Below are 22,588 nucleotides of genomic sequence, written 5' to 3' on the forward strand. Positions count from 1 at the left end.
TATACGTACATGTACAAATTGAAAAAAATACAGTTGCTTTGCTTTGCTAGTATTAGACATTTTTTGTAAATGTATATATTTTTCCTTTTTCAGAAGCAATGTAAAAGGCTGTTAGGAGGGAAATGTTGACATAGTTAATATGCAAAGTCTGTGTATGTAGGAAGTCTGTCATGTAATCAGAGTTGTATAAAATAGAAGTCGAAGTCGCTGTTTTGCAGCACGCTAAGCCCCCCACATGTGGGCTTGCATGCCCATGGGAATCCTGGATGGAGTATGGCCTGGGTCATGTCCCAACCCTCATCATCTCTCTCTCCCAATCTCTTCCTGCCATACTCTTGACTGTCCTGTCAGCAACAAAAGACTTGGAAAAAAAGAAGTAGAAGTAGCCTTAGAGATGTAATTGCAACACTAGCAGTATGACATTACATAATTGAAATCGTGTAATCTCATATTACTAGAGCTGTAAGTACGTCTGTAAGACTACTTCCACTTCTACTTTATACAACCCTGGGTGTACTGTAAGCCGTAGTGTAGCTCTAGTTTCGACCCCCTCCTTTTGTTCAGTCTGCAGGATGTGGGAGAGGTCCGGTAGCATTTTCATGGCCCGTTTCAAGAGCGTAATTACATCAACTTCCTCATGAATTGAATGGAAAGATTGGGCATTGATTATAACCAACAGCATGAAGATTACACCAGACCACCCTTTATATCCCTCTACTGTGGATTTTATTTTGATTTTGGATAACCTTTAGACTACTTTTAGATCACTAGTTTGTACTCGAAGGTAGATTTGATGTGCAACCAAGTGATTTTCATTCATTAAAAATATTTAGACCTCTGTCACAAGACATTGAAAACATTTGAAAAGCTATTTATTTTTAAAATGACTGGACAGTACCAACAGTTGTGTACCCGCTTGAGTGACAAGGATAAGAAAAGAGAGCCAATTCCTGCTAACTCAGGCAACTCATAAAAATGCGTATTCAGTGTGAGTGTGGGGGTCTGTGGTGAAAGAAAACAAAGTTTATAACAAAAAAATAAAATATTAAAAATAGGGCTGGGACATTAACTAGTTAATTTTGATTAATTAATCATGTGATTCGATTAATTAATTAACGCGATTTAAAAAAATTAATCGCAGTATAATATAGCTAGTGGGTTTTATTTCTTTTGTTACTAACAGTCTGTTTTATTTTAAATTCTATTGCTTGTAAACATCTAGCCTGCCTATTGGACACCAGATGGAAATTAGCCCTTGGGCTACAATCTGGCATATTTACATATATGTACATGTATGTATATGTTCATGAATGTGCAATGTCCTGAAGAAATAAAGTAAAGTAAGTAAAGTAAAGTAAAAGCTACATGGGGCATACATAGGGTACTGTTGGTGAACAGCCTACTGAAATTGAGAAGAGTTCTCTCTTCTTTTAAAAATGAATAGTATTTTTAGATGAATCTTATTTATTGTAATTATTCAAAATCCATGTGAAAACAAATATTTTTCACTGTTCTCAAGTCAGATATTTAAATGCGATAAAAATGCGATTCATTCGATTATTTAATTCCAAAGCCTATAGATTAATTCGATTAAAAATGTTCATCGAGTCCCAGCCCTAATTAAAAATGCAGTATATAGATTGTGTGCAGCCTCTTAATGCCACATACTGTATCACCATGTGCATGGAGCTACTTTAAAGATGCAAAATCTACTGTCGGAGGAAGAGCCACACCTGCAATACATAAACCGCAGTATCACTTTTGCATTTGCCATTGCTCAAATTACTCAATTGTTCAAAGTGCTGGAGCTGGACAACTCTAATTTCACACAGATTTTACTTTTAGTAATTCTGTGCATGTGACAAATAAAATTCATTGTATCCTTGCTTACTTGCATCATTGTAATTAGCCAACACCTTTAGGTATTACCTACATGTGAATAAAACCTCCAAGTTTGTAGGTTATACTATATATGGGCATAATCACACGTGCTTGGCAAAATAATCAGGCTGTGAATCAGACTTTCCCCCGGCCTTTGCCCGTAATAGCCCTGATGGGACTCCTCCACTCCACTGCCATCCAAATTGGTTTTGTACGCCACATTATTTATACAGAAGAGCCTGCATTTCACTGCCCAGGATGCAGTGTGAGTGGTTGGGGAGGAGTGGGCAGGGGAACTGTCTCATTATGGAAAGGCTAACTGTGAAGGAGACTGCACTGCACACCACAAAAAAGATCAAAGTTTTTACTTTAGTTTAATTTAGTTTTATTTCATAGGGATAGATACATCACATGTAGGTGGTACATGTAGGTGGAATAGCCAAATGGCAGGCATCATAGCATTTTTTGCCAAAAGCTTATTTCCAATATCTGTCCCTAGAAGGGCTTTTAAAACAACACAAAAACAAATTAGCAAAAAAGTTTGTGTACTCTCCCTCAGAATTCTGATTTGATCATCCTTTCTTCAGTTTATTTTGTCATATGACAGGTACAGTAGATGGTGTGTTTTGGAAAAGATCTGAAAGGATTACCCCTTCTGAAAGATAACTTCTGTCTTGGGAGCTGTGGCAGCAGTGTTGCTCTACTTTTGTCAGGTGTTCCCATGACAACCCATGTTTAGTTGTGTTGTGTGCACATGGCACTCCCATCCCTTCCATTCTTCAGCAGTGACCCAGCCTGGCTATTGCCAGATTATATCACAAGTGAGATATACGTAGTCGAGGAACCATCTATTCATTTTCTTATCGTGAGATCAATCTGAACTATTTATGCTACTGTATCTAAAGCTTGATGGGAAGCTGTTTTTGCATTTGGTATTGTTGTCGTCATGGTGCATTTGGTATTGTTGTCGTCATGGTGGGTCTGTAAGCAAGCTACAAGCTAGCAATTATGCCTTTCCCTTTTTCCATGTTCTGTGGTTGGGAGGGATCCCAAAATCAGGTGTAAGTCTTAGCCAGGATTTACATGTGGTCCTTCAGATCGGTCGGAACGAACGCACAAGAGACCATGGGAATTCCTAGGATTGCAGCTTCCTGTTAGGGCAGCAGATCTGGCCAGTGTGGTCGGATCAGGATATGACTCAGATGTTTTAAACTTAGTCTCGTGCTGGGTTTTGTTTTCTGCACCAGAACAATACTAATGTGGGGCTTCCTCTCTACTCTGTGTGTTCACAAATGCTACCGGCTATTAGCTGTGTCTCCCACAGCGTACCATCCTCAGAAACAATGCTGTATTCTAATTTTATAATAACTACTCATATTTGTGGTCGTAGTATTGAAGACCGACATCAACTTTGTTTGACTCAGTCATATTGTTATGCATACTCTTGTCTAGCTGCTTAGAAGGCTACAGTAATTTGTATTGTTGTTCCATTTAATTCCAATGGGTTGACAGAATGTTGCAAAAAACTATGAAGTTAGGAAATAAGATAAAAAGTGGTATACATGCCCTTCGTTATTATTATTGTAATTTCTTAATTCAGTATTATTTGTGTTATTTTGTGGCCTCAGTTGCACAACGTCGCTCAGCAAATGTTTATTCTTGCCAAAATGTTTGACTTGCAAAACAACCCATTTATTCAAAGGTAAAGTAGGGCAGACTAGGGAAAACAGGCCTTACCAGACTTTTCAGTCGTTCTCTCAAAAGTTCCAGACAGTCATCATTAGGGAATATTACCTGCCACCAACTAACAATACAGCACTAAGGTGTGTCCCACTGCACCCACACACATACCAGTGCACACCACTGAAGTCCTTGCTTTTTGGATTATGAAATAGGTTATGACTGTGTACTAGTAGTAGTAGTAGTAGTAGTATTTGTAGCAGTATTAGTAGTACAGTATGTCACACAAGTGAGTACACCCCTCACATTTTTGCAGTATATCTTTTCATAGGACAACATTAAAGAAATTTCACTTCGACACAATGATTAGTGACCTGTTAACAACATATATAACCACTTAAATTTGCTGTTCACTCACAAAAAAATCAAAATATAGCCATTAACGTTTGACAACATGCTGTGCAAATTTAAGCAGTTATATGTTGTTAACAAGTCACTAGTCATTGTGTCGAAGTGAAATTGCTTTAATGTTGTCCTATGAAAAGATCTACTTACAAATCTGCAAAAATGTGAGGGGTATACTCACTTATGTGACATACTGTAGTAGTAGTAGCTGTATTGGGGGGGATTTCTTTCCACTAAATGTAGCCAAAAACAAAATCAATACAGTCAAGGTACAGCCAAGGCACATTGTTAAACATTTATCCCAAGACAACATGCATGACAGTATTATGAATTACTCCAACATTTCCTCCAACAGGCCGAATTCTTGGAGACGTGAACTTGAACTTGGATGACAAAACAGCCCTGAAGGCAAGAGGATTATGGGAGGACTGGCATCTAAGGCAGATCATTGACCAGCCAAGGACAAACCACCTGTCAGGTAAGAATTGCGGCCTCGCCGTACCACACATGCTCAATAAAAACTACCAACTCACCTGTCAGGTAAGAAACACGGCTTCTCCGTATACAGTGCATTTTGATGTATTAAGCACTGAGCAAGCACTGTGAGGGTAGGATCAACATTATAGGCGTGAATTTCAACTCTATATGTGTTGAATTAGCTCTTTTCTACGCCTGTTTCTCAAAGACCATCATACATGAATGCACACACACTGACTCTATGATCATTCGTAACGTCGCTGTTAAGGATCGCTGTTCACATTTGTGATGCTGAAGAGCCCTCGGAGTGAACTGCGCCGTCATCTACTACTAAACCATTTACAAATGTATTGCATGTGTCAATGTCAAGAGTTGCATTCTATAGCCTAAGGGTGGGACTACATGGTGTAGCAGTTTGAAACTATTGACAGGAGTTAGTGTTGGCAAATGAAATAAAATGCACACAAGCAATCAAATTATACCTGACTTTATATCGGAGCAAACAGCAAACTGCTGTTATTAAAACAGCCGTATTAAAAACAATGTCCGTCAAAATGTCTACACATACCCTCGCTGCCTTTTTGTTATTGCCTACTAGAATCTGAATATGTCCTACGTAGGCTACATGGCAGTTTCCCTTTCTGCATCATATTTCCTTGCTTGGGCTACTTGAAGAGGAAAGAAGGTTCAGTGACAGTTTGTTCTAAACATAATCCAACACCACACCTTCCGTTTGGCTATTTCCCTGTTATTCAATCACATTCCCCACCCCAAAGGTAGAGCCAGATCCACCACTGCAAGTAAACTCTTCTGCACAGCAAAATGACAAATCACAAGGCTCAATGTTTGAGTTGGCCGCTGGCTTTGCACAAGCAAAATTGCAGAAAGAGTTCGGGTTGCATGTATACACTATGAGTGTATGCGTGTCTGTCTGTATTCGCTCATCTCGTGCACATCGCTTCAGGTCGCGCACAGCACAATGCAATTCCCATCAATAGGCCTACTAGTGCAAAAGACAAATGTCCTCCGAGTTTTAAATATCATGAAACTGGGAGAGCAGAGCTCACCTTGGCACATTGGGGGAGTGCAAAGTTACAATATGTGAGGAGAATTTTACACGTCAGCCTGCTGTTATTAAAATAATGCCAGTCAAAATCTCCACAAATCCCCATCGCTGCCTTTTTATGTCATGACGTTACGACTCCTCCAGACCACTTGTGGATTTCTCTTAGAGTTACGTGTCACTTTGGGATGGTTCTTTGCTAAGTTGGCTTTGGGAAACGCTCCGTGAACTCTACGATGGTGTTATGTGTGTGAAGTTACGTCGCACGTAGTGTTAAGTAGTACGTAAGGCCCTGGGAAACGCGGTCCTGTTTGGTTGTTAGAATCATGCTCTCTGACCTCTCTGTTCTATGCATGCCAATGACATACTGTATATACTATGTATGCATGCACAATACCAACCAACCTGTCAGGAGAGAATCACGGCTTCTTCGTGCCACACATGCTCAGTTCTAACTCACCTGTCAGGTTAGAGAATGATGGAAGTGTTGTTGCGCATGTACCACTAAGGGGTGACTCAGACTCGAATCCGGCCTAGGTCATTTCTCTACCTTACCCCATCTCTCTTTCAAAGTCAATTCCTCACTATCTTTTCAATGAAAGCCAAATCCAAAAATGTATTAGAATTATGGTTTGCCTGTACCACACATTCAGCATACCAACTCTCTCCCTTTGCACCCCTCCCAATGGCCCTTACGTGTACAAAGTGAAAGCTTTCTTGGATACTGATTTAAGGTTCAAATATCCTATACAGTCTTTGATGGTGAGTTTGATTTGGGCTTGACTAGTGTACTAGTACAAAGAAAGAATATCATCTTACAATTATAGCAACAACCACCAAACAGTAGCAGTTTTTTTGTTGAAAGCAACAGCCTAATGTCCTTACGTTTAACACATTATTGAGGCCTAGTGGCCCCGCCCTACTGTGGCACTAATGGTAGGGTATTGGACTGCCACGCGGCTGATTCCCGGCCCGGGTCTTCACTGTCCTGTCTACAATAAAGGCCCAAAAAATATTTACAAACTAGGGCTGTAACGATACACTCAACTCACGATTCGGTTTGTATCACGATTCATGACCTACGGTTCGATGCACCCCACGATTTCACATTTGCCAACATTATAAACTTTATGAATAAAAACTATGATAGTTTATAGGTAGAATAGGTTATAAGAGGTTACTAAAAATTGTAAAAAAGTGTCTGTAATAATGATGATGTACCATCACTTCATATCATGTGATAGTTTTCTGGGCTGATGGGTATCAAAACATTAAAAGGGCGTATCACGACACTGCCTCCTTGTATCGCGATACAGTATCGTGACTCTTTGTATCACGATTTCTCGGTTTGATACAATATCGTTACAGCCCTATTACAAACATATTTTGAATAAAATGACGGAGGCCTATCTGTTCTCTTCCCAGACTGAATAACACATGTCATGCTAGATGACAGATGTGTTGGTGCATGAATAGTGTGGCCAGCTACAAACACCTTTTGTAAACATTCAATTGCTCTTCTTTTGTTCTGCCCTTGTTATTTACTTTTAGTGTGGCAAGGCAAGGGCAGGCCTTTGAGTACCGTATCGCCTTTCATCAGCACACATTATTACTAGTAACTACTGTTAAACAAGACATTATACTCAAATTTTACATTGAAATATCCTATTCCAATGGCTTAATTTAAAGTTAAAGTCTAATACTATGCATGAGGACAGTTCCATGCATAGTTTTCTTTTCTGTTCTACTGCAGATCAAAAAGGGGTTGTACATAGTATCAAGCACAAAGCCAGTTGACCTCACAAGTGTTGGCTCTGCCATGGAAAGCCATTATGGCGCGACAAAAAAGCCTTATCTTTTGTTTGCGCATTTCTAACAAAGAGTCTCTTTGTCTTCATCTGTAAGTGGTACAGGTGAGACGGACATTTGTCATGACCAGACACATTTGTTGCCAATGGAGAAACCCATTTCAACTGAACAAACAAGTGATAATGCACCATTCATGACAACTCTCCTGTAGAACTTAAAGGGCTTTAAGTCCACAAACTGTCCAAAAAAGGCTATTGAGAGCTGATATGTGTTGAGACATGGCTTGGCTTTCGCCAAATGAATGTGGATCTACCTTTCTTCAAGCTGAGAGCCAGGTTAATGGAGACATGGAGTACAGTACAAATTTAAAAAGCCAAATTTAAGGTGTAAAATAGAGAACTACTACTCTCACTTAAATCAGTTCGGTTGCACGTTTTGATGCACCACACATTTGTTATGCAGTGTTGAGTATATTTTATTATTTAAAATCCATGTAAGGGTTAACACAGAAGATTGAAATTGCGTCTCCAGTGAGCAGTTAGGCTAACATACAAATAAGACATTGACAGTAATCTCTCACTCACTCACTCACTCACTCACACACACACACACACACACACACACACACACACACACACACACACACACACACACACACACACACACACACACACACACACACACACACAGTCACTCACTCACAGTCGCAGTGTTTGCTACAAACCGGGTTCATTTTTAAACACAAAGACAGCGTGCATGTGGCTAACATGGACTCATTAGACTGGAGACTAATGAGACTACAGATATTCACACCCATGCTTCCTTATTTCTCCATTCTTTTCGGCTCAGATATGATGATTACAGTGGAGTTGACCTTGCTTGTCCAAACACAAGGCTCCAACCTTCTCTTATCGCGCAAAACAAAAAAAATGACTTTAGAAACCACTTCAAAAGCACCATTTTATTTGAAAATTACCGATTACCAAATCACTGATTAGGCCTAAACAGTAGGCTATCACAGCCCCTTTATTAGCAGACTATCTACATTTACATTTCTTAAGAAGAAGTAAACCAATCATAATCATATTTTGCCTGTTGCCTGTTGAGTGTTTACCTATGTATGTAATATTAGGCCTATATCTTTCAAAATGGAAATGTAGCCTATTTGCCAACATACAGACTAGACTAAATTATAGAGTAGCCATAGGCCTATGCCTATTCAATGTAGGCCTAATGAAACAAGTCATTGCATACAATTATTAAACTAGGCTATTTAAGATTGAACTGAACTGAAATATTAGAAACTCAAATTAGGATACTCTACGTGGGCCTACAAGAAACAAAACACTCCTCGCTGGAAATGAACAGGCAGGCAGACGTGTGTCTGTGGGAATGCCCCTCCTTCTCTCTGTGTCAAAGAGACTGGAGTAGGCCTACCGTACACTCTCCCTCCTTCTCTCTCTGTCGCTGTTATTAGGCTAATTAAGGTGTTCCAGCAACTAGAAACTAATAGACTGGCTGTTGGCAGTAATTATGCTACAACTTTCAAAACCATAACGTTCGACATGACAAACAATAACTTATATGCAGACGACGCGACGTTGCCGATTTCGGGTGAACTAACGCTCCGCAAAATCTGTTGATGCAGACATGAATGGTGAATATAACTTTGTGATGCGCAGAAGTTAGAAGCAAGGACGCCTCTGCGAAAATTGAATTCTTTTACCGCTGAATTTTCAACTGTGCCCTGAAGCCTGGTTTGTGCTCCGACACCAACATGCTGCGCGATGATGTAGACACAGACGGGAGCGTGTCTATGTTCCCACAGCCCATTGGTCCCACATCACTAAGATTTTTAACATTATTTTTAGGCCTATTGGTTCTCTTAGTTTACTTGGAAATGTGGGAACATGGAGTTGTAGAGCAAAGGGCTTATATTTGAATACTTTCTTAAAACTGTGGGAACATGGAGCAGCAGGAATAAGCTGGGACCATTTGGGCTGTGGGACCAATGGGCCGTGGGACCAATGGGCTGTGGGAACATAGAGCTGACCCCGACACAGACAGCCTCCGCAGTGAGCCAGCGCCTTCTATGCACGCGCAGCGCAGATGTAGAAACCAAAACGTTCCCTGAGGAATTTAATATCTCGCGGTCGGCTTTTTGATTGGGGCTTTATCAGACAGCTATGTAGCCTACACTGTTAGTTCGCGTGGCGTTATTGACAGCTGATACACAAGGCTCACGCTGTCTATGCCTACAATATTTTTACAACCTTACCAGCTTCAACGGCGAGCCACATCCTGCTCGAGAGCTGCGCAATGAAGACTAGAACTTTATAAATGTCCGTTCATAAGTTGATGTCCTTCTAGGCCAGTGTTTCCCAACCAGGGGTACGTGTACCACTAGGGGTACGCGAGCACACTGCAGGGGGTACTTGGAAAATTTGTATTATTATAACAAATGTATTGAACAGTCACATCAGGACAGAGAAAGCGATAACGAACATGAATTAGGGGGTACTCATGGCACAACTAAGAGGCTCAGGGGGTACGCGAGACAGAAAAGGTTGGGAAACACTGTTCTAGGCTATGCCTATTTTGTTTTGCCTACTTTTCTACACCCTGATGTCTTTTTCTCTGACAGCAGTCACTCAGTGGAAGCAGTAGCAGAAGCGCGCTGACGCTTTCAAAATAAAAGTAACGAACGACGGTCATAAAAGGCACAAAAAAACCTGCTGTGTTAAGCGTTAACAAAATTGTCGGGCGATATGGATCTCAATAGTTAACGCAGCGTTAACGCGTTAACGTTGCCCAGCCCTAGTTTTATTCCATGGCGGAACTGTCACAGGCGTGGGTGCACGTTTTCTGGTGGCACTCCCTAGCTACCAACACTACCCTGAGGAGTACCAAAACACACCAGAATAAAGTTTAGACAGTCACATTTATTAATAATCACAATAATTACATCTTTTAATGACTGGCCACCCTACCTGTGATAAACGGCCCACCCTGACACAATAGTTCACCATCCAGTCCACATCCAGGGGGAGTCGGCAGAAGGTCTACCTCTACTGGGTAGACTTGTGCATTCCACACTTGTTGTTCTGCGCTGCATCCAGTTCTGTGTTGCACAGCTTCTTGCGTTCATAGGCCTCTTTTGTTGAACCCTCAAATGGGACTGTGAGTGTGCGCTCTATGGTATTGACAGCTTTGACCATAGACTAGAGCAGTGGTTCCCAACCTATGGGTCGGGACCCAACCTATGGGTTGCCAAAGATCCACAGTGGGTCGCGAAGCCCTCTTGAGTTTAAGGGGCTTTAATTTTAATACCATATATAGCCCATGTTGAATACATGACAAAGCATTTAAACAAATATATACATAGAAGCAACACAATGCAAGTGATACATTAAACAGTTATTCTATATTTGACAGAAGACAAATTCAGGAATAAAATGATAATTAATAAGTATGTGACTCCCTCTCGTGCGGCCACTCGCACGATTGGGTCACCATAGCTTACAATGGTAAAAATATGGGTCCTGGAAAAAAAAGGTTGGGAACCACTGAACTAGAGTACCAAGTCTGGTCTGAGTGTAGTAGCTGCCATCTTGGGTGGAAAGGCGAGTTGCTGGTTAATGTCAACTATCATCTTCCAATCCTGAGCCAAGGCCATAGCTTTCCAACTTCTGGCTTGGTTGGAGAATGTTTGGGCTTTCTTGGTCCCTCTCAAATAAAAATTGTAGCTTGGATGGAGTTGAATGCTGTCTTTGGTGCAGAGTTGATGCAGTTGATGCATCTCTTAGTGTTCAGGGCTGCTGCCAAACCTTTTAGGAATAATTTAAATATACAGTGTAGTTCCTACCCTTTCAAGAAACTAGACACCAGAGTCTGTTATATTCATGTTATCCTGATTAAATGCATACATGTAGGTACTGTAAATATGTAAGTTAGTTCCTACTTCTCATAGAAACGAGACAGCCAGAATACATAGCATATTTTATTCATGTTGGCCTAATGAAATACATTAATACTCTAAATTTATGCACATTAGTCCCTACTTTTTAATAGAAACTACGTATGTGCCTACACTCTCAGAAATAAAGGTACAGAACTTGTCGCTGTGGCAGTACCCTCAAGGAGTACCATTGCGTCGCTTGGGTGGTACCTCAAAAAAGAGGTGACAGATGCACATTGGTCGACTTTGCAAGAAACTGAACGCACCTCTTTTTTGGGGTACCAATCAAGCGCCGCAATGGTACTCCCCTTGAAGCTACTGCCACAGCGACGAGTTCTGTGCCTTTATTTCTGAGAGTGTATAGAACATTTCTATTTACTGTTGTCCTACAGGTTTGGCCCTTGCGTCTCGCGTGTCCAATCATGGCTCCTCAGAGGCCGTTACTCCCACCACGCCCACCTCCAGCAGCCAGAGCCGACTGGGTGGGACGCCGTCCCACAACCTCATCTCAGGATTGGCCAGCAGTGCTGGCATGGACCCTATCAAAAACGGCGGGAGTCTCGCGGGGCTGCTGGGACCACCCCCCAAAATCGACGGACGCGGGCGGAAAAAGATAAAGGCCGAAAACACATCGGGCCCTCTGTTTGTGGTGCCGTACCCGATACTGGCGTCGGGAACAGATCAGCATATGGGAATACCCCCCAAAGAAGGCAAAACGTACAGGTATTTATAACATGTCAGGTGACGATGGCGGAGAAAAAACAAAAAATAGATGTGGTTAGAGTTACCCATCTTGGTCCCTGATCCTTATATGTCACAAGTTATTTCAGTTTTTTTGAAAAAAAATTGACAAAAATTCAATTACATTGCCTTTGGCAGACGCTTTTTAATCAAAGCGACTTACAATTAAGGACATAATCATAGCCAACACCACTAGCAGATACGAAGAGCACAGGGAATAAATGGGACAAGTGCACGGGGAATATACGGGACCAGTGCAGATGCTAAGCAATCGGTAGCCAGTGCAAGGTCCCAATTTTGCCAAGGCAACGCTGTAACTGCACAAGTTAATCTGTAACATTTATAGTCAGCTTATTGCCGTCTTGCCGCTGTTTCATTCCACTGTAAAAAACTATAAAAGTTATAGCACCATTGTCATCCATCTCCTCTGTTTGATCTGCCATGCAGGTGCAAATCTTGCCCGTTGACATTCCTGTCCAAGTCAGACATGCAGATCCACTCCAAGTCCCACACAGAGGCCAAGCCCCACAAGTGTCCCCACTGCACCAAGTCCTTCGCCAACGCCTCCTACCTGGCCCAGCACCTGCGCATCCACCTGGGCATCAAGCCTTACCACTGCTCCTACTGCGAGAAGTCCTTCCGCCAGCTGTCCCACCTACAACAGCACACGAGGTGAGCAGAGGAGAGGAGGGGGATGAACGGAGAAGGAGGAGAGGAGAGCTGTGAGGAGATGGGGAGCAGAGGAGAGGAGAGGATAGGGCAGGGGAGAGGGGAGGAGAGGAGAGGAGGGGAGGATTGGAGAGGAGAGGAGAGCAGTGAGGGGAGGGGAGGGAAGGGGAGGGGAGGAGAGAATACAGGAGAGGAGAGGAGAGGGGAGATGGGGAGCAGAGGAGAGGAGAGGGGAGATGGGGAGCAGAGGAGAGGAGAGGGGAGGGGAGGGGAGATGGGGAGCAGAGGAGAGGAGAGGGGAGGGGAGGGGAGGGGAGCAAAGGAGCAAAATTGTGTACAACGCAACCCCTGGTTGAAGTGGTGTCAATGCTGTTTTCAGAAAGTAGAACACCGTTGCAAAAAATGTTGATCCAACCAGGACCCTGTTTCTCAAAAGCATTGATGCTAACCACATAGCAACTTTGTAGGTAGCCAATGGGAAATTGCACGGCGACCAAGTAAGTTAGCTATCCTAAAAGAAATTAAAGAAATGTGTGTGTGCGTATGTACGTGCAGGCATGCGTTTGTGTGTATGTCTGACTCTGTAAGTGTGTGTTTCAGGATCACGTTCCCCAGTGTTAATGGTTTACATTCTCAAAAGCAAAACAAATAGTTGTGTGCAGGAACACTTGCTACACCAGAGTCAGGGTCTTATATGGAAGTCAGAGGTGACATCCAGAATTCCCTTGCTTATGTCTTGTGTAAACAATAAAGCCTTGAGACTGCTCTGATATAGTTAGGGAAAACATGTTTGACACTGCTCTGATATATATGTAGGGAAAAACATGTTTGACACTTTGTATCTCAGGATCTCTGTGTTCAGCATACCGCAGATGACAATACACAGGTCATACCACAGAAACCGCTCTCATAAGCTACAATATATTTGGTGCTTTAGTTTACAGTACATGTTGTTCCGTTAATGCCTCATTTAGTATTGCTTAAAATGAAATGATTTTTTGCTTAAAAAAACGTTTTGCTTTGAAATTGGCAGGAGGAGCCACAGTCAAAGTGGCCGATATCTGTCTTGCAGATAAGCTTTTGTGAAGTTGAACAGCATGCACAGTTCTACTTAATAAGCGTTTCCTCTGGTCTGAATTGTAAACTAGGCCTCCACTGTGAAACATCATTTCCGTCACAGGACAGGTGTTGATTTAGTCATGTTGCTTATAATGTACTTTTGCAGAATCCATACCGGCGACCGGCCATACAAGTGTGGCCATCCCAGCTGTGAGAAGGCCTTCACTCAGCTCTCCAACCTGCAAGTAAGACCCATTTATCACTTTCAACCATCTCTTCAGTCTCCAGGGCAAGACGAGTTTACTTGTACAGCACATCTCATACACAGAAGCAGTTCAATGTGCGTCACAAATCTCTAGTTGTGATTATGAACATCTTGTAGACTATAGGTTAAGCCCTTAAGACGCTACCCCTTTTAAAAATGAGCTGTTACCAGAATGGCAATGACCAAGTCATAATGTATTACTAAAGGCCCTGTGCACTGTCATAGTGGTGTAGTAGCATAGCAGTTACGTTTTTTCAGTGACTATCACAATGTCTCAGTGGCAGGACGGTGTCTGTTAAGTGGCTACGATTCAAGAGATATAAGAGAGCATAAAATATGATGTGTTCTTGCCACAAAAACTGGAGAACGTACAGGTAATGAAAAAAGAATCTGGATATTCCTTTCCACCAGCCATGTTATTTCCTTGAAGGTGCTTCCTGTGATTCCAACGAAAGGTCTCCAAAGCTTATCCTGTCTTGACCCCGTTTTTGATCCTCAATATAATAGCATAGTGAACATGTTTTCCCATCTGTTTTCCTATTACAAAGCCAAGCAACTGTAGCACAGACATTTTCAAAAGTTGAGTGTTGTATTTGGTGGGTGGGTGAGGGAAGTAATATGTTCTATGAATGAAAGTTCTCCTGTATAAATTCAATTCAAGTTATGTACAATGTCATACTGTACTTTTAGATTTTACATTAGCAACTGCCTTTTTTTCTTTCCCTGACACCATTTTCCTTCCCAGCAAGAGAATTCTCTTTAGAGAATTTACATTAGGGTCATAATAATAATAATAATAATGATAATAATAGCTGTATTTGTATAGCACTATATCATACAAGGCATGAAGCTCAAAGTGCTTAACAAATGGAAAAAGCATCATCCCAAAGTTCACTCTGTCCTTGCTGCCCTCTCTTCACTTAATTGTTCCCTCATTTTTGTTCCTTGTTGAGACGATGTATGAGTCACTGGATTGGAGTGGTCGTTTACTCTTTCCCTCTCATCTGCCTCTGCAGTCCCACCAGAGACAGCACAACAAAGACAAGCCCTACAAATGCCCCAACTGCTTCCGTGCCTACTCCGACTCGGCCTCCCTTCAGATCCACTTGTCAGCACATGCCATCAAAAATGCCAAGGCCTACTCCTGCAGCATGTGCGGCAGGGCGTACACCTCAGTAAGTAAACACAGATTTCCTGACACTGGCGTTGACCTCACTGTGCTTTAGAGAAGGTAGGCTCACAACATGATGGTGGAGGTAATTACCAGAGACTTAGGAGCCATTATCATGGATCTGCTTTTATCTGATAGCAGAGAGAGTGTTTTTCCTCGTAGACATCCCAACAAGCCCTGACAGGTTAGAACAACATGAAATTTAGATAAACAAAACGCTATGTTGCATCTCTTTGCAGTGATTATGTGAATACTGCCCCACAAAGATGTCAATATATGAAAAGCTTTAAGGTCAATGTAATGTTTAACAGTTGTAACAGCTACAGATGACTAACCTTTCAGAATTTCTTTTCTTAATTTTCTTAATTTTTTCTTCTTAATTTTCTTTCAAAATCAACCATGCCATAAGTCCGGATGGTCTTTCTCATTGTACTGTATACTGTTTACTGTACTGCAAGGCCAAAACGGACTGAGGCTTGACAATGTCCATCTGTGTCCTTCACAGGAGACGTACCTCATGAAGCACATGTCCAAGCACACAGTTGTAGAGCACCTGGTGAGCCACCACTCTCCTCAGAGGCCAGAGTCACCAGGCATTCCCATACGGATCTCCCTCATATGAGCCCTCTCCAGTCCACACCACCTTCCCCCATGAGTCCTCCTGGTCCAGCTCTCCTCTCCTCCCCAATGCCTCTTCTGGCTGCAGTGGAGGTCTGTTTTGTTACCCCCTCCATAGGAACCCTGTCTCTCTCTTTTCCACCTTTGCAAGCTTAGGCTCCCCTCTCTTTCTTTCTTTCTTTCTTTCTTTCTTACTGTCTTTCTTTCTCTCTCTTTATCTCTCTCTCTCTCTCTCTCTCTCTCTCTCTCTCTCTCTCTCTCTCTCTCTCTCTCTCTCTCTCTCTCTCCCTCTCCCTCTCTCTCTGTCGTATTCCATAGTATCAGGGTGGAACTTCTACTGTACCCTCACCCTGTCCTTCAGATTGTCACATGGCTACATGTCTCATTCTGTTTGTCTTTTTTTTTACTCAAATGTATGTTAATTTTTAGTCACTTTTTAAATTTGTTTTATAGATGTTTTGTTTTCGTCATGTTTTTCTGTGTACTGACCACAGGTTATCTAAATGTGTTTAGCACTCTTTCTAATGTGAGGATAATGTAAAAAAAAGACTAGTTTTCTTTCACTTATTGAAACTTCTTGAGTAAGGAAGGTAATCAGATGGTCATCCAAAGATGGTTCGGCAGCACTTTCAAGCCAATCACATTGGCATTTTTTGTTTGTTTGTTTGTTTGTTTGTTTCTCTATGTGTTAAGACACAAGGACCATTGACTCTGGCAGCTAACACTAACTACACATATTGCATGACAATTACACATTTCCCCCCACATCACATTTTTAATGAATGTTTCTGTTTGCCTCCTGTTAAGTTGCAGAAATTAAGCTTTAATTGAAATCATGTCGACTGTTACTTAACCACCCTCCCCATCCCAAGGTCCATACAAATAGACATGTCTGCCATTTCTGTTTTTGTTATGAAGAGGCACTTGCTAGATTTTTTTTATAAATGTAATGATGATGACATAAGTCATGAAACACAATAGATTTTTCTATCAATTAGCCACATTCAAGTTGACTGCCAGTGAGACCTGAACACCCTCATGTTAAAGCTACACCAAGCACGTTTGATTTCTCAACAGTTTCTCAGAAAGAACGGCTTTGTCTCCCCTGAGTATTTTCCTGAAAATCCAGTTGTTCAAAATGTGTTGTATTCTCGCGATGGTCTGTAGACTTTTGGGTCAACATGGCAGTGTTATGCAAGTGTAGTTTTCAACCCACACACGGTTGAGATTCGCCTGCAAATGACTCATATAAACATCTGTTGGTTATTATTTAGCTTAAAAACATTACTTAGTGCGCTTTTGACATTAAAGGAAGTCATAACGGAATTTGAGCATTGCCCATTAGGTGGTGGGCCCAGTCTCATATCTTGTCAGTTCGTTGGCGTTAACGAGTGGCAACTTTATTTTTGCTTATTATATGGTTGTGACGTCATCGGTCGAATGCTCCATTCATTTCAACGGGGCTCCCCAACGTTCGCACGTCTGTTATTTTTCGATAACGGACGGGTTGGTCTATAACAGACCGCTGTCAATGGCAACAAGACTTTTCACTGCTAAAGCGACTTTTCAACAAGACTCTAATCAGCTGCTGTGATAGACAACACCTGCTGGTGTCCTGGCTACCTAGCTGTTAGCGGTGTTCCACAACGGCACTGTTTTGTTTTGCGCAGCAACAATCTTTTGACATTACTTCACATTAAATAGGCCTAAAGAAATGTCCCCGCCATGTGTGAATCATTTAAGTATATCCATATAATAAGCGGGTTAACTTTCGGCGAGTCGGTCGCTTTGTGGAATAGCAGCACTTCAGAGAGAACAAGACCCCTCCGCTCCGCGTCGGGGTCTAAAGATTCTCTCTGTCGTGCTGCTATTCCACGGTAGCGACCTTCTCGCCGAACGTTAACCCTTACTTATATAACCCCCTGACAACCCATTAATCAATATTTTGGCTGTTGCCATCCTCAAAACTTGCACATTGATTTATAAAAATGACAACGAAAACTAGCTGACCGAGTGACGTCACGTCAATACAAAGTCAACGAGGCAGAATACAGCTAGCGCGTGCATGCTACCCGGAACCGTCAGATTTCATGGCAAAACGTTACAAGTTGGGGGGTAAGTGGCCTCACTTGTTGTGTACATGCAAAAAAAAAAAAATTCTCTCAAACTTTCAGAAGTGCTCTTTTTTGCTGTTAGTGTTCGGTTGTCTGACCATCATTAGGCAACGAGAGATAAATGTCAAAAAGAGGACAGGTCTGTTCCCTCAAAGCAATAGAGCAATGAGGTGACGGGGGTAGATCAATTTGCCAAAAAACTACGTGTCAGTAAAGAAATGCAAGCTGTGTTATTTTTTCCAGTAACATCAAAATGGTCAGGAATTAAATGCCTACGTTGTTTCAACGATTAAGTGAATTATCTGCCTATGAAAAAAGCCCGATATGCGATAAATATTCCCTTTTCAACTTTGAGGGGCGGAGACTTCCCATTGACTGTGCATTATGTGACGTCATCCCCAGTCTTTTTTATATCAACGTGCAACTTTTCAGCGTGGCAACAGCCAGAATATTGCTTTACATATTGTCAGGAGGTTATATTAGAAAAATCAAGTTGCCACTCGAGAGTGAGAACGAAACTCATTTTCTAAAGGAGCTACGAAATCTAGCCCACCGCTCTCAGTCCCCATGTTTCCCTACTTGTGTAAAATTTAAAATGGCCAATTCTCTTGAAAGTAATAACACACACACACACACACACACACACACACACACACACACACACACACACACGCTCGCGTCAGTGTTGGGTAAGCATAGTGTAAGAAGGTTGAAGTGTTTTTCATAAGCTTGTGTTAAATGTCACGAGTTTAAGAACTGCCTTGTAATCGACACTCCTCATGTGTTTTCTGTATGTATGGGTTACAAATACAGCAGTAGATGAATCATAATACCGTTTCCCCCTTGGCAGTACTTCATGCTGTGTGACAGTTTGTAGAATGCAGGGAAGGACAAGAGCAGTCACCTCACTTTGACTTTGAATCCCTATAAGGGCCTTTTTCTTCTCACATCACACACCTTTGGACATCTTGTGGCATAGACAAGACATACACGCCACAGATCTCTGTCTGAAAGCGGTAGTAGGCCCTATATACTGGACCTGCTTGGAAGTTGTTTGGTGTCACGGCGAGAAAGGTTTAATTGGTACTGGGGCACTAGTCATGCAACCTGAGGGCAATGCCAAAGAGCCAGGCTCTATGGAGTGTGCTGTCAGAGCAACCACAGTGGACAAGAACACTAATTTAGATGCAGTGTCGTCAGTTCAAAGCATTAGGTAACTCCCTATGGAAAGTTACTCGTCTCAGTGTGTGATGCAGAGAAGATACAGATATATGGATATTTCAAATGGAGGGGAGGAGACAGCAGGTGGTAGTTGTGTGATAGGTAGCAGCACAGCAGTCTATATGTGACCTCTTTGGGTACATTAAAAATCACAAGTAGCACAGATGTTAAGCTGCTTGAAAAAAATAATACTACACCAAATATTTACTTTTGTAGATAGCCAAATGCATACAGCCTTGTCCTGATTTTTGTATTATCATTTTTAAATTAGACCAATATCTCTCTAAGAGAGGGACAAAAAGTAGGATGGATTCTGACAGATGGTAACCTGTGTTTATTCCACAGAAGTCAGCTGCCTCCTTTGTAAGACACATGCTGATAATCAAGTTGTAATATGCATGTTTGTTTTTTGCACCCACAGAGAAATGAAATTTCATTGTAGGGTGTCCCACTCAATATGTATAGGAATCTTTTTTTTGTACAGAACCCCTGTTCAGTCACTTTTTTTCTCCCCCTTTTAATCGTGTCAATGTACCATATATACATATAATTAACATTGTTATTTTTATACACATTTAAGCCTTAACTATAATATCATTTTATGTTATTCACCACATTTTATATTAAAAAAAGTTTACCATATTGGTGTTTCCCCCCACTGAGTACTGTATGCTTTTTTGTATTTGATAGCATGAGATAAACTGTAAATAAACTATGAAATACCTAACTGTTAACCTGTTTTCTATAAGAAGTGATTATATAACTCTAGCTATAATGAATACATTCCCATTGTCTTGCATATTGATGACTTGTGATGAAGTTGATTCTGACTAAAGCACAACATCTGCAGTCAGCGTCCAAAGCAAGAAGAGTCATTGTATAAAATTAACAGCGCTGAAATTAAAACAACACAAATATGGCCTCTGCCTTGTCTTCTCTGTCATTTATTGCCAAAACAACATTTTGTTCTTTCTTTTCTAGGTATTTGGTGTATTGTCTTTGCTTGTCTTATTTCTTCAACTCTGGTATTCTTACCGCATTTCACCCTTTGAGGAGGAAGGATCTTTTGCCAGCTTCTCTGGAATGTTATTAGACAAATTCTACAGCTGCCATGAAACATTGTGTTACAGTGTATGGTTAAAATTACACTGGGTATCCCACTGTGACATGCTAGTGAGAGATGGAACTTGAACTGTTCCCTAAATTCTTATCTACAGTGTGATGGTACTCTTCAAACTAGCGAACTCCCCCTGTCCTCCTTCATGACTGAGACCCAGGTCCACTGACAGCTTTGGCCTTTCGGCCTGCCTTGTTGGCATGCACTTTCATGTGGTACTTTCATGACATTGATGTGTTCAAGAATGAACCAAAACAAAATCCATGTTGTATATTGCAACATTAAATACCTGCTTTGTACCAGCTGGGAATCTGGGGATTTCAATGATGCAATTTGGTAATTAATGGTTACCTAATGGTTTGTTAATTAATGGTTAATGTTTAAAGGCCAACTTCCGATAAAACACAGTTTTACTCACTCCTTTTGAAAATCGGACGGTCACCCCAAGTTAAACTCACTTGCAAGGCTCTCATAGCGGTGCGTCACCTCGCCTGGCTGTGTTTCCCGGTGTTTCCCAATTGACATAAATAATGCAGAGAAACGAGCGAATCACGAAAGCCTTTCTGTGTTTCGTCACGTCGAAAGAAGGCGTTGCCCACAAAGGTTCATGTCGACCCATTTTTCTAAAAACATGTTGAGTAATTTTTTTCTGCTTGTTTTCAATACAAGCAACGTCTGGTGGCCCGAAATCTAGCTTAGCTTAGCTATCAGCTGGTTGCTACTCTCAGGTACACACACAGCACAAAGCCTCACCCATACAGCAAGCCCACTCTGGTTGCTCCGTGCCTGCAGCTCGCCTAGGGGTCGCTGTCGAAAGAGCACAGCCCTGAATGGAGCATGCACGCCTCCGTTGGCGCCCCTATAGTGCAGTACCACCCGGGGAAGTGGCGACTGTTTTCCATTACATTCTCTCCAAGGACAGGAGGACTGAGCCAATCAGAGACTCATTTTCACGAGAGCAGGAAGAGTGAGCCAATCAGAGACGCATTTCCACGAGAAACACGGAACACCCTCTGGTTTCTCCACAAGCCACCTTGCTGGCTTGCAAAAACGGCTTGAAACAAAGCAACCAGAACGTTTTTTAAAACAGGACCAACGCGTAACACATTCAATAACAATGGGGAACACAGCAATATTAATAAAATGACGTTGAGAGGCCATCTTTAAATTTTAAGCACTTCCTATGTGGATTTGTGGTCTTTCATCAGATTAATAATAATGTTACACACTGCACCCATCCTCCTCTTTATCACAACGAAGAAAAGCTGAGCTCCGCCATGTGGTATTGAGAACATCGGTTGTGCTCAGCTTGACAAGGGAAAACCAGGCCCTCTGACCCTGCAGCTAAGAGATCACATTGCTCCCAACCTCTCTTCTTGGCCCTGAGCTTGCATTGGCAGCCTGTGCCAAACCAAAGTGGTTACCCCCCACCCCCAACCCCTCACTCACTGTAGACACATCAGTGTTCTCGAAGACGTCAGGGAAAATAATGTTTTGTTTTTCCCAAGCTTAATGTCTGTTACACTAAAGCATGCGTGGGATAGGCCATCCATTGCTGAAATAAACTGCCTCTCATCACAAGGCATTGCTTCATCTGCAGTATACTGTATACCCTTGGTCTCCAAACAAAGGCCCATGGGCCAAATCCGGTCCCGGCCATGGCAAACATTTTGCCCGCCATGACGTCAGAACAAATATAAACATACAATTGTGTGATTTTTGATCACTAAAACTTTGAGATTTAATGCTAACAGTCTCATAACACATCGACATGAAGGTAAAATGGAACTCTGTTCTACGTCCTGACATCTAACTTGTTTCTCATTGGGTTGGGGCATTGGTTTGGCCCGCAGCCTCACTTGCTCCACATAATCTGGCCCTTGGAGAAAAATAATTGGAGACCACTGCTGTATACTGTTAACATGATGAGGCTTGATGATGATCTTTGTTTTAGATGCAGCCAGCGCCCCCTGGATCAATGATCTTGATGACAATCTAGGCCACCAACAACAACCTACTGTATTGAGGCGGAACAATTGTACACAGGGTCCCAGGGCAAATCACTGATAGGGCCCCCCGCACAACCTGCCAAAGTCATAATAGGGCTCCCACCACCAATACAGGAGGGCCCAGGGGCAAATGCCCTGCTTGCCCCACCTATAGCTCCGCCCCTGCTGACTGTATTGATTCACCAGAGACTGCAGCTACCCTGATTAAGATCTATAGTGGGTAAGATCATTTATTAGTGGGGAAACACAACCCAAGGTAATAAAATACATACAAGTATGCAAAACATTTTAAAATTACATTTGCACATTTTACGGAATCACCATTTTTTGT

The 22,588-nt window shown here is 41.9% G+C and overlaps 1 protein-coding gene across 2 annotated transcripts in view; it reads left to right on the forward strand.

Annotated features, from left to right (window-relative positions):
* The window catches only part of znf362a (zinc finger protein 362a), a 35,205-nt gene extending 15,154 nt beyond the window's left edge, over positions 1-20,051 (forward strand). For both annotated transcript variants that reach the window (XM_063215742.1, XM_063215744.1), the window contains 6 exons: positions 4,322-4,444; positions 11,666-11,996; positions 12,462-12,686; positions 13,909-13,987; positions 15,024-15,182; positions 15,684-20,051. In XM_063215742.1, the coding sequence (XP_063071812.1) occupies positions 4,322-4,444; positions 11,666-11,996; positions 12,462-12,686; positions 13,909-13,987; positions 15,024-15,182; positions 15,684-15,800 (1,034 nt within the window). In that variant the 3' untranslated portion in view covers positions 15,801-20,051. The remainder of the gene's footprint in view (positions 1-4,321; positions 4,445-11,665; positions 11,997-12,461; positions 12,687-13,908; positions 13,988-15,023; positions 15,183-15,683) is intronic.
* Positions 20,052-22,588: the final 2,537 nt, after the last annotated feature.

This window comes from Engraulis encrasicolus, chromosome 14, assembly GCF_034702125.1.
Source record: "Engraulis encrasicolus isolate BLACKSEA-1 chromosome 14, IST_EnEncr_1.0, whole genome shotgun sequence".
NCBI classification, from domain to species: domain Eukaryota; kingdom Metazoa; phylum Chordata; class Actinopteri; order Clupeiformes; family Engraulidae; genus Engraulis; species Engraulis encrasicolus.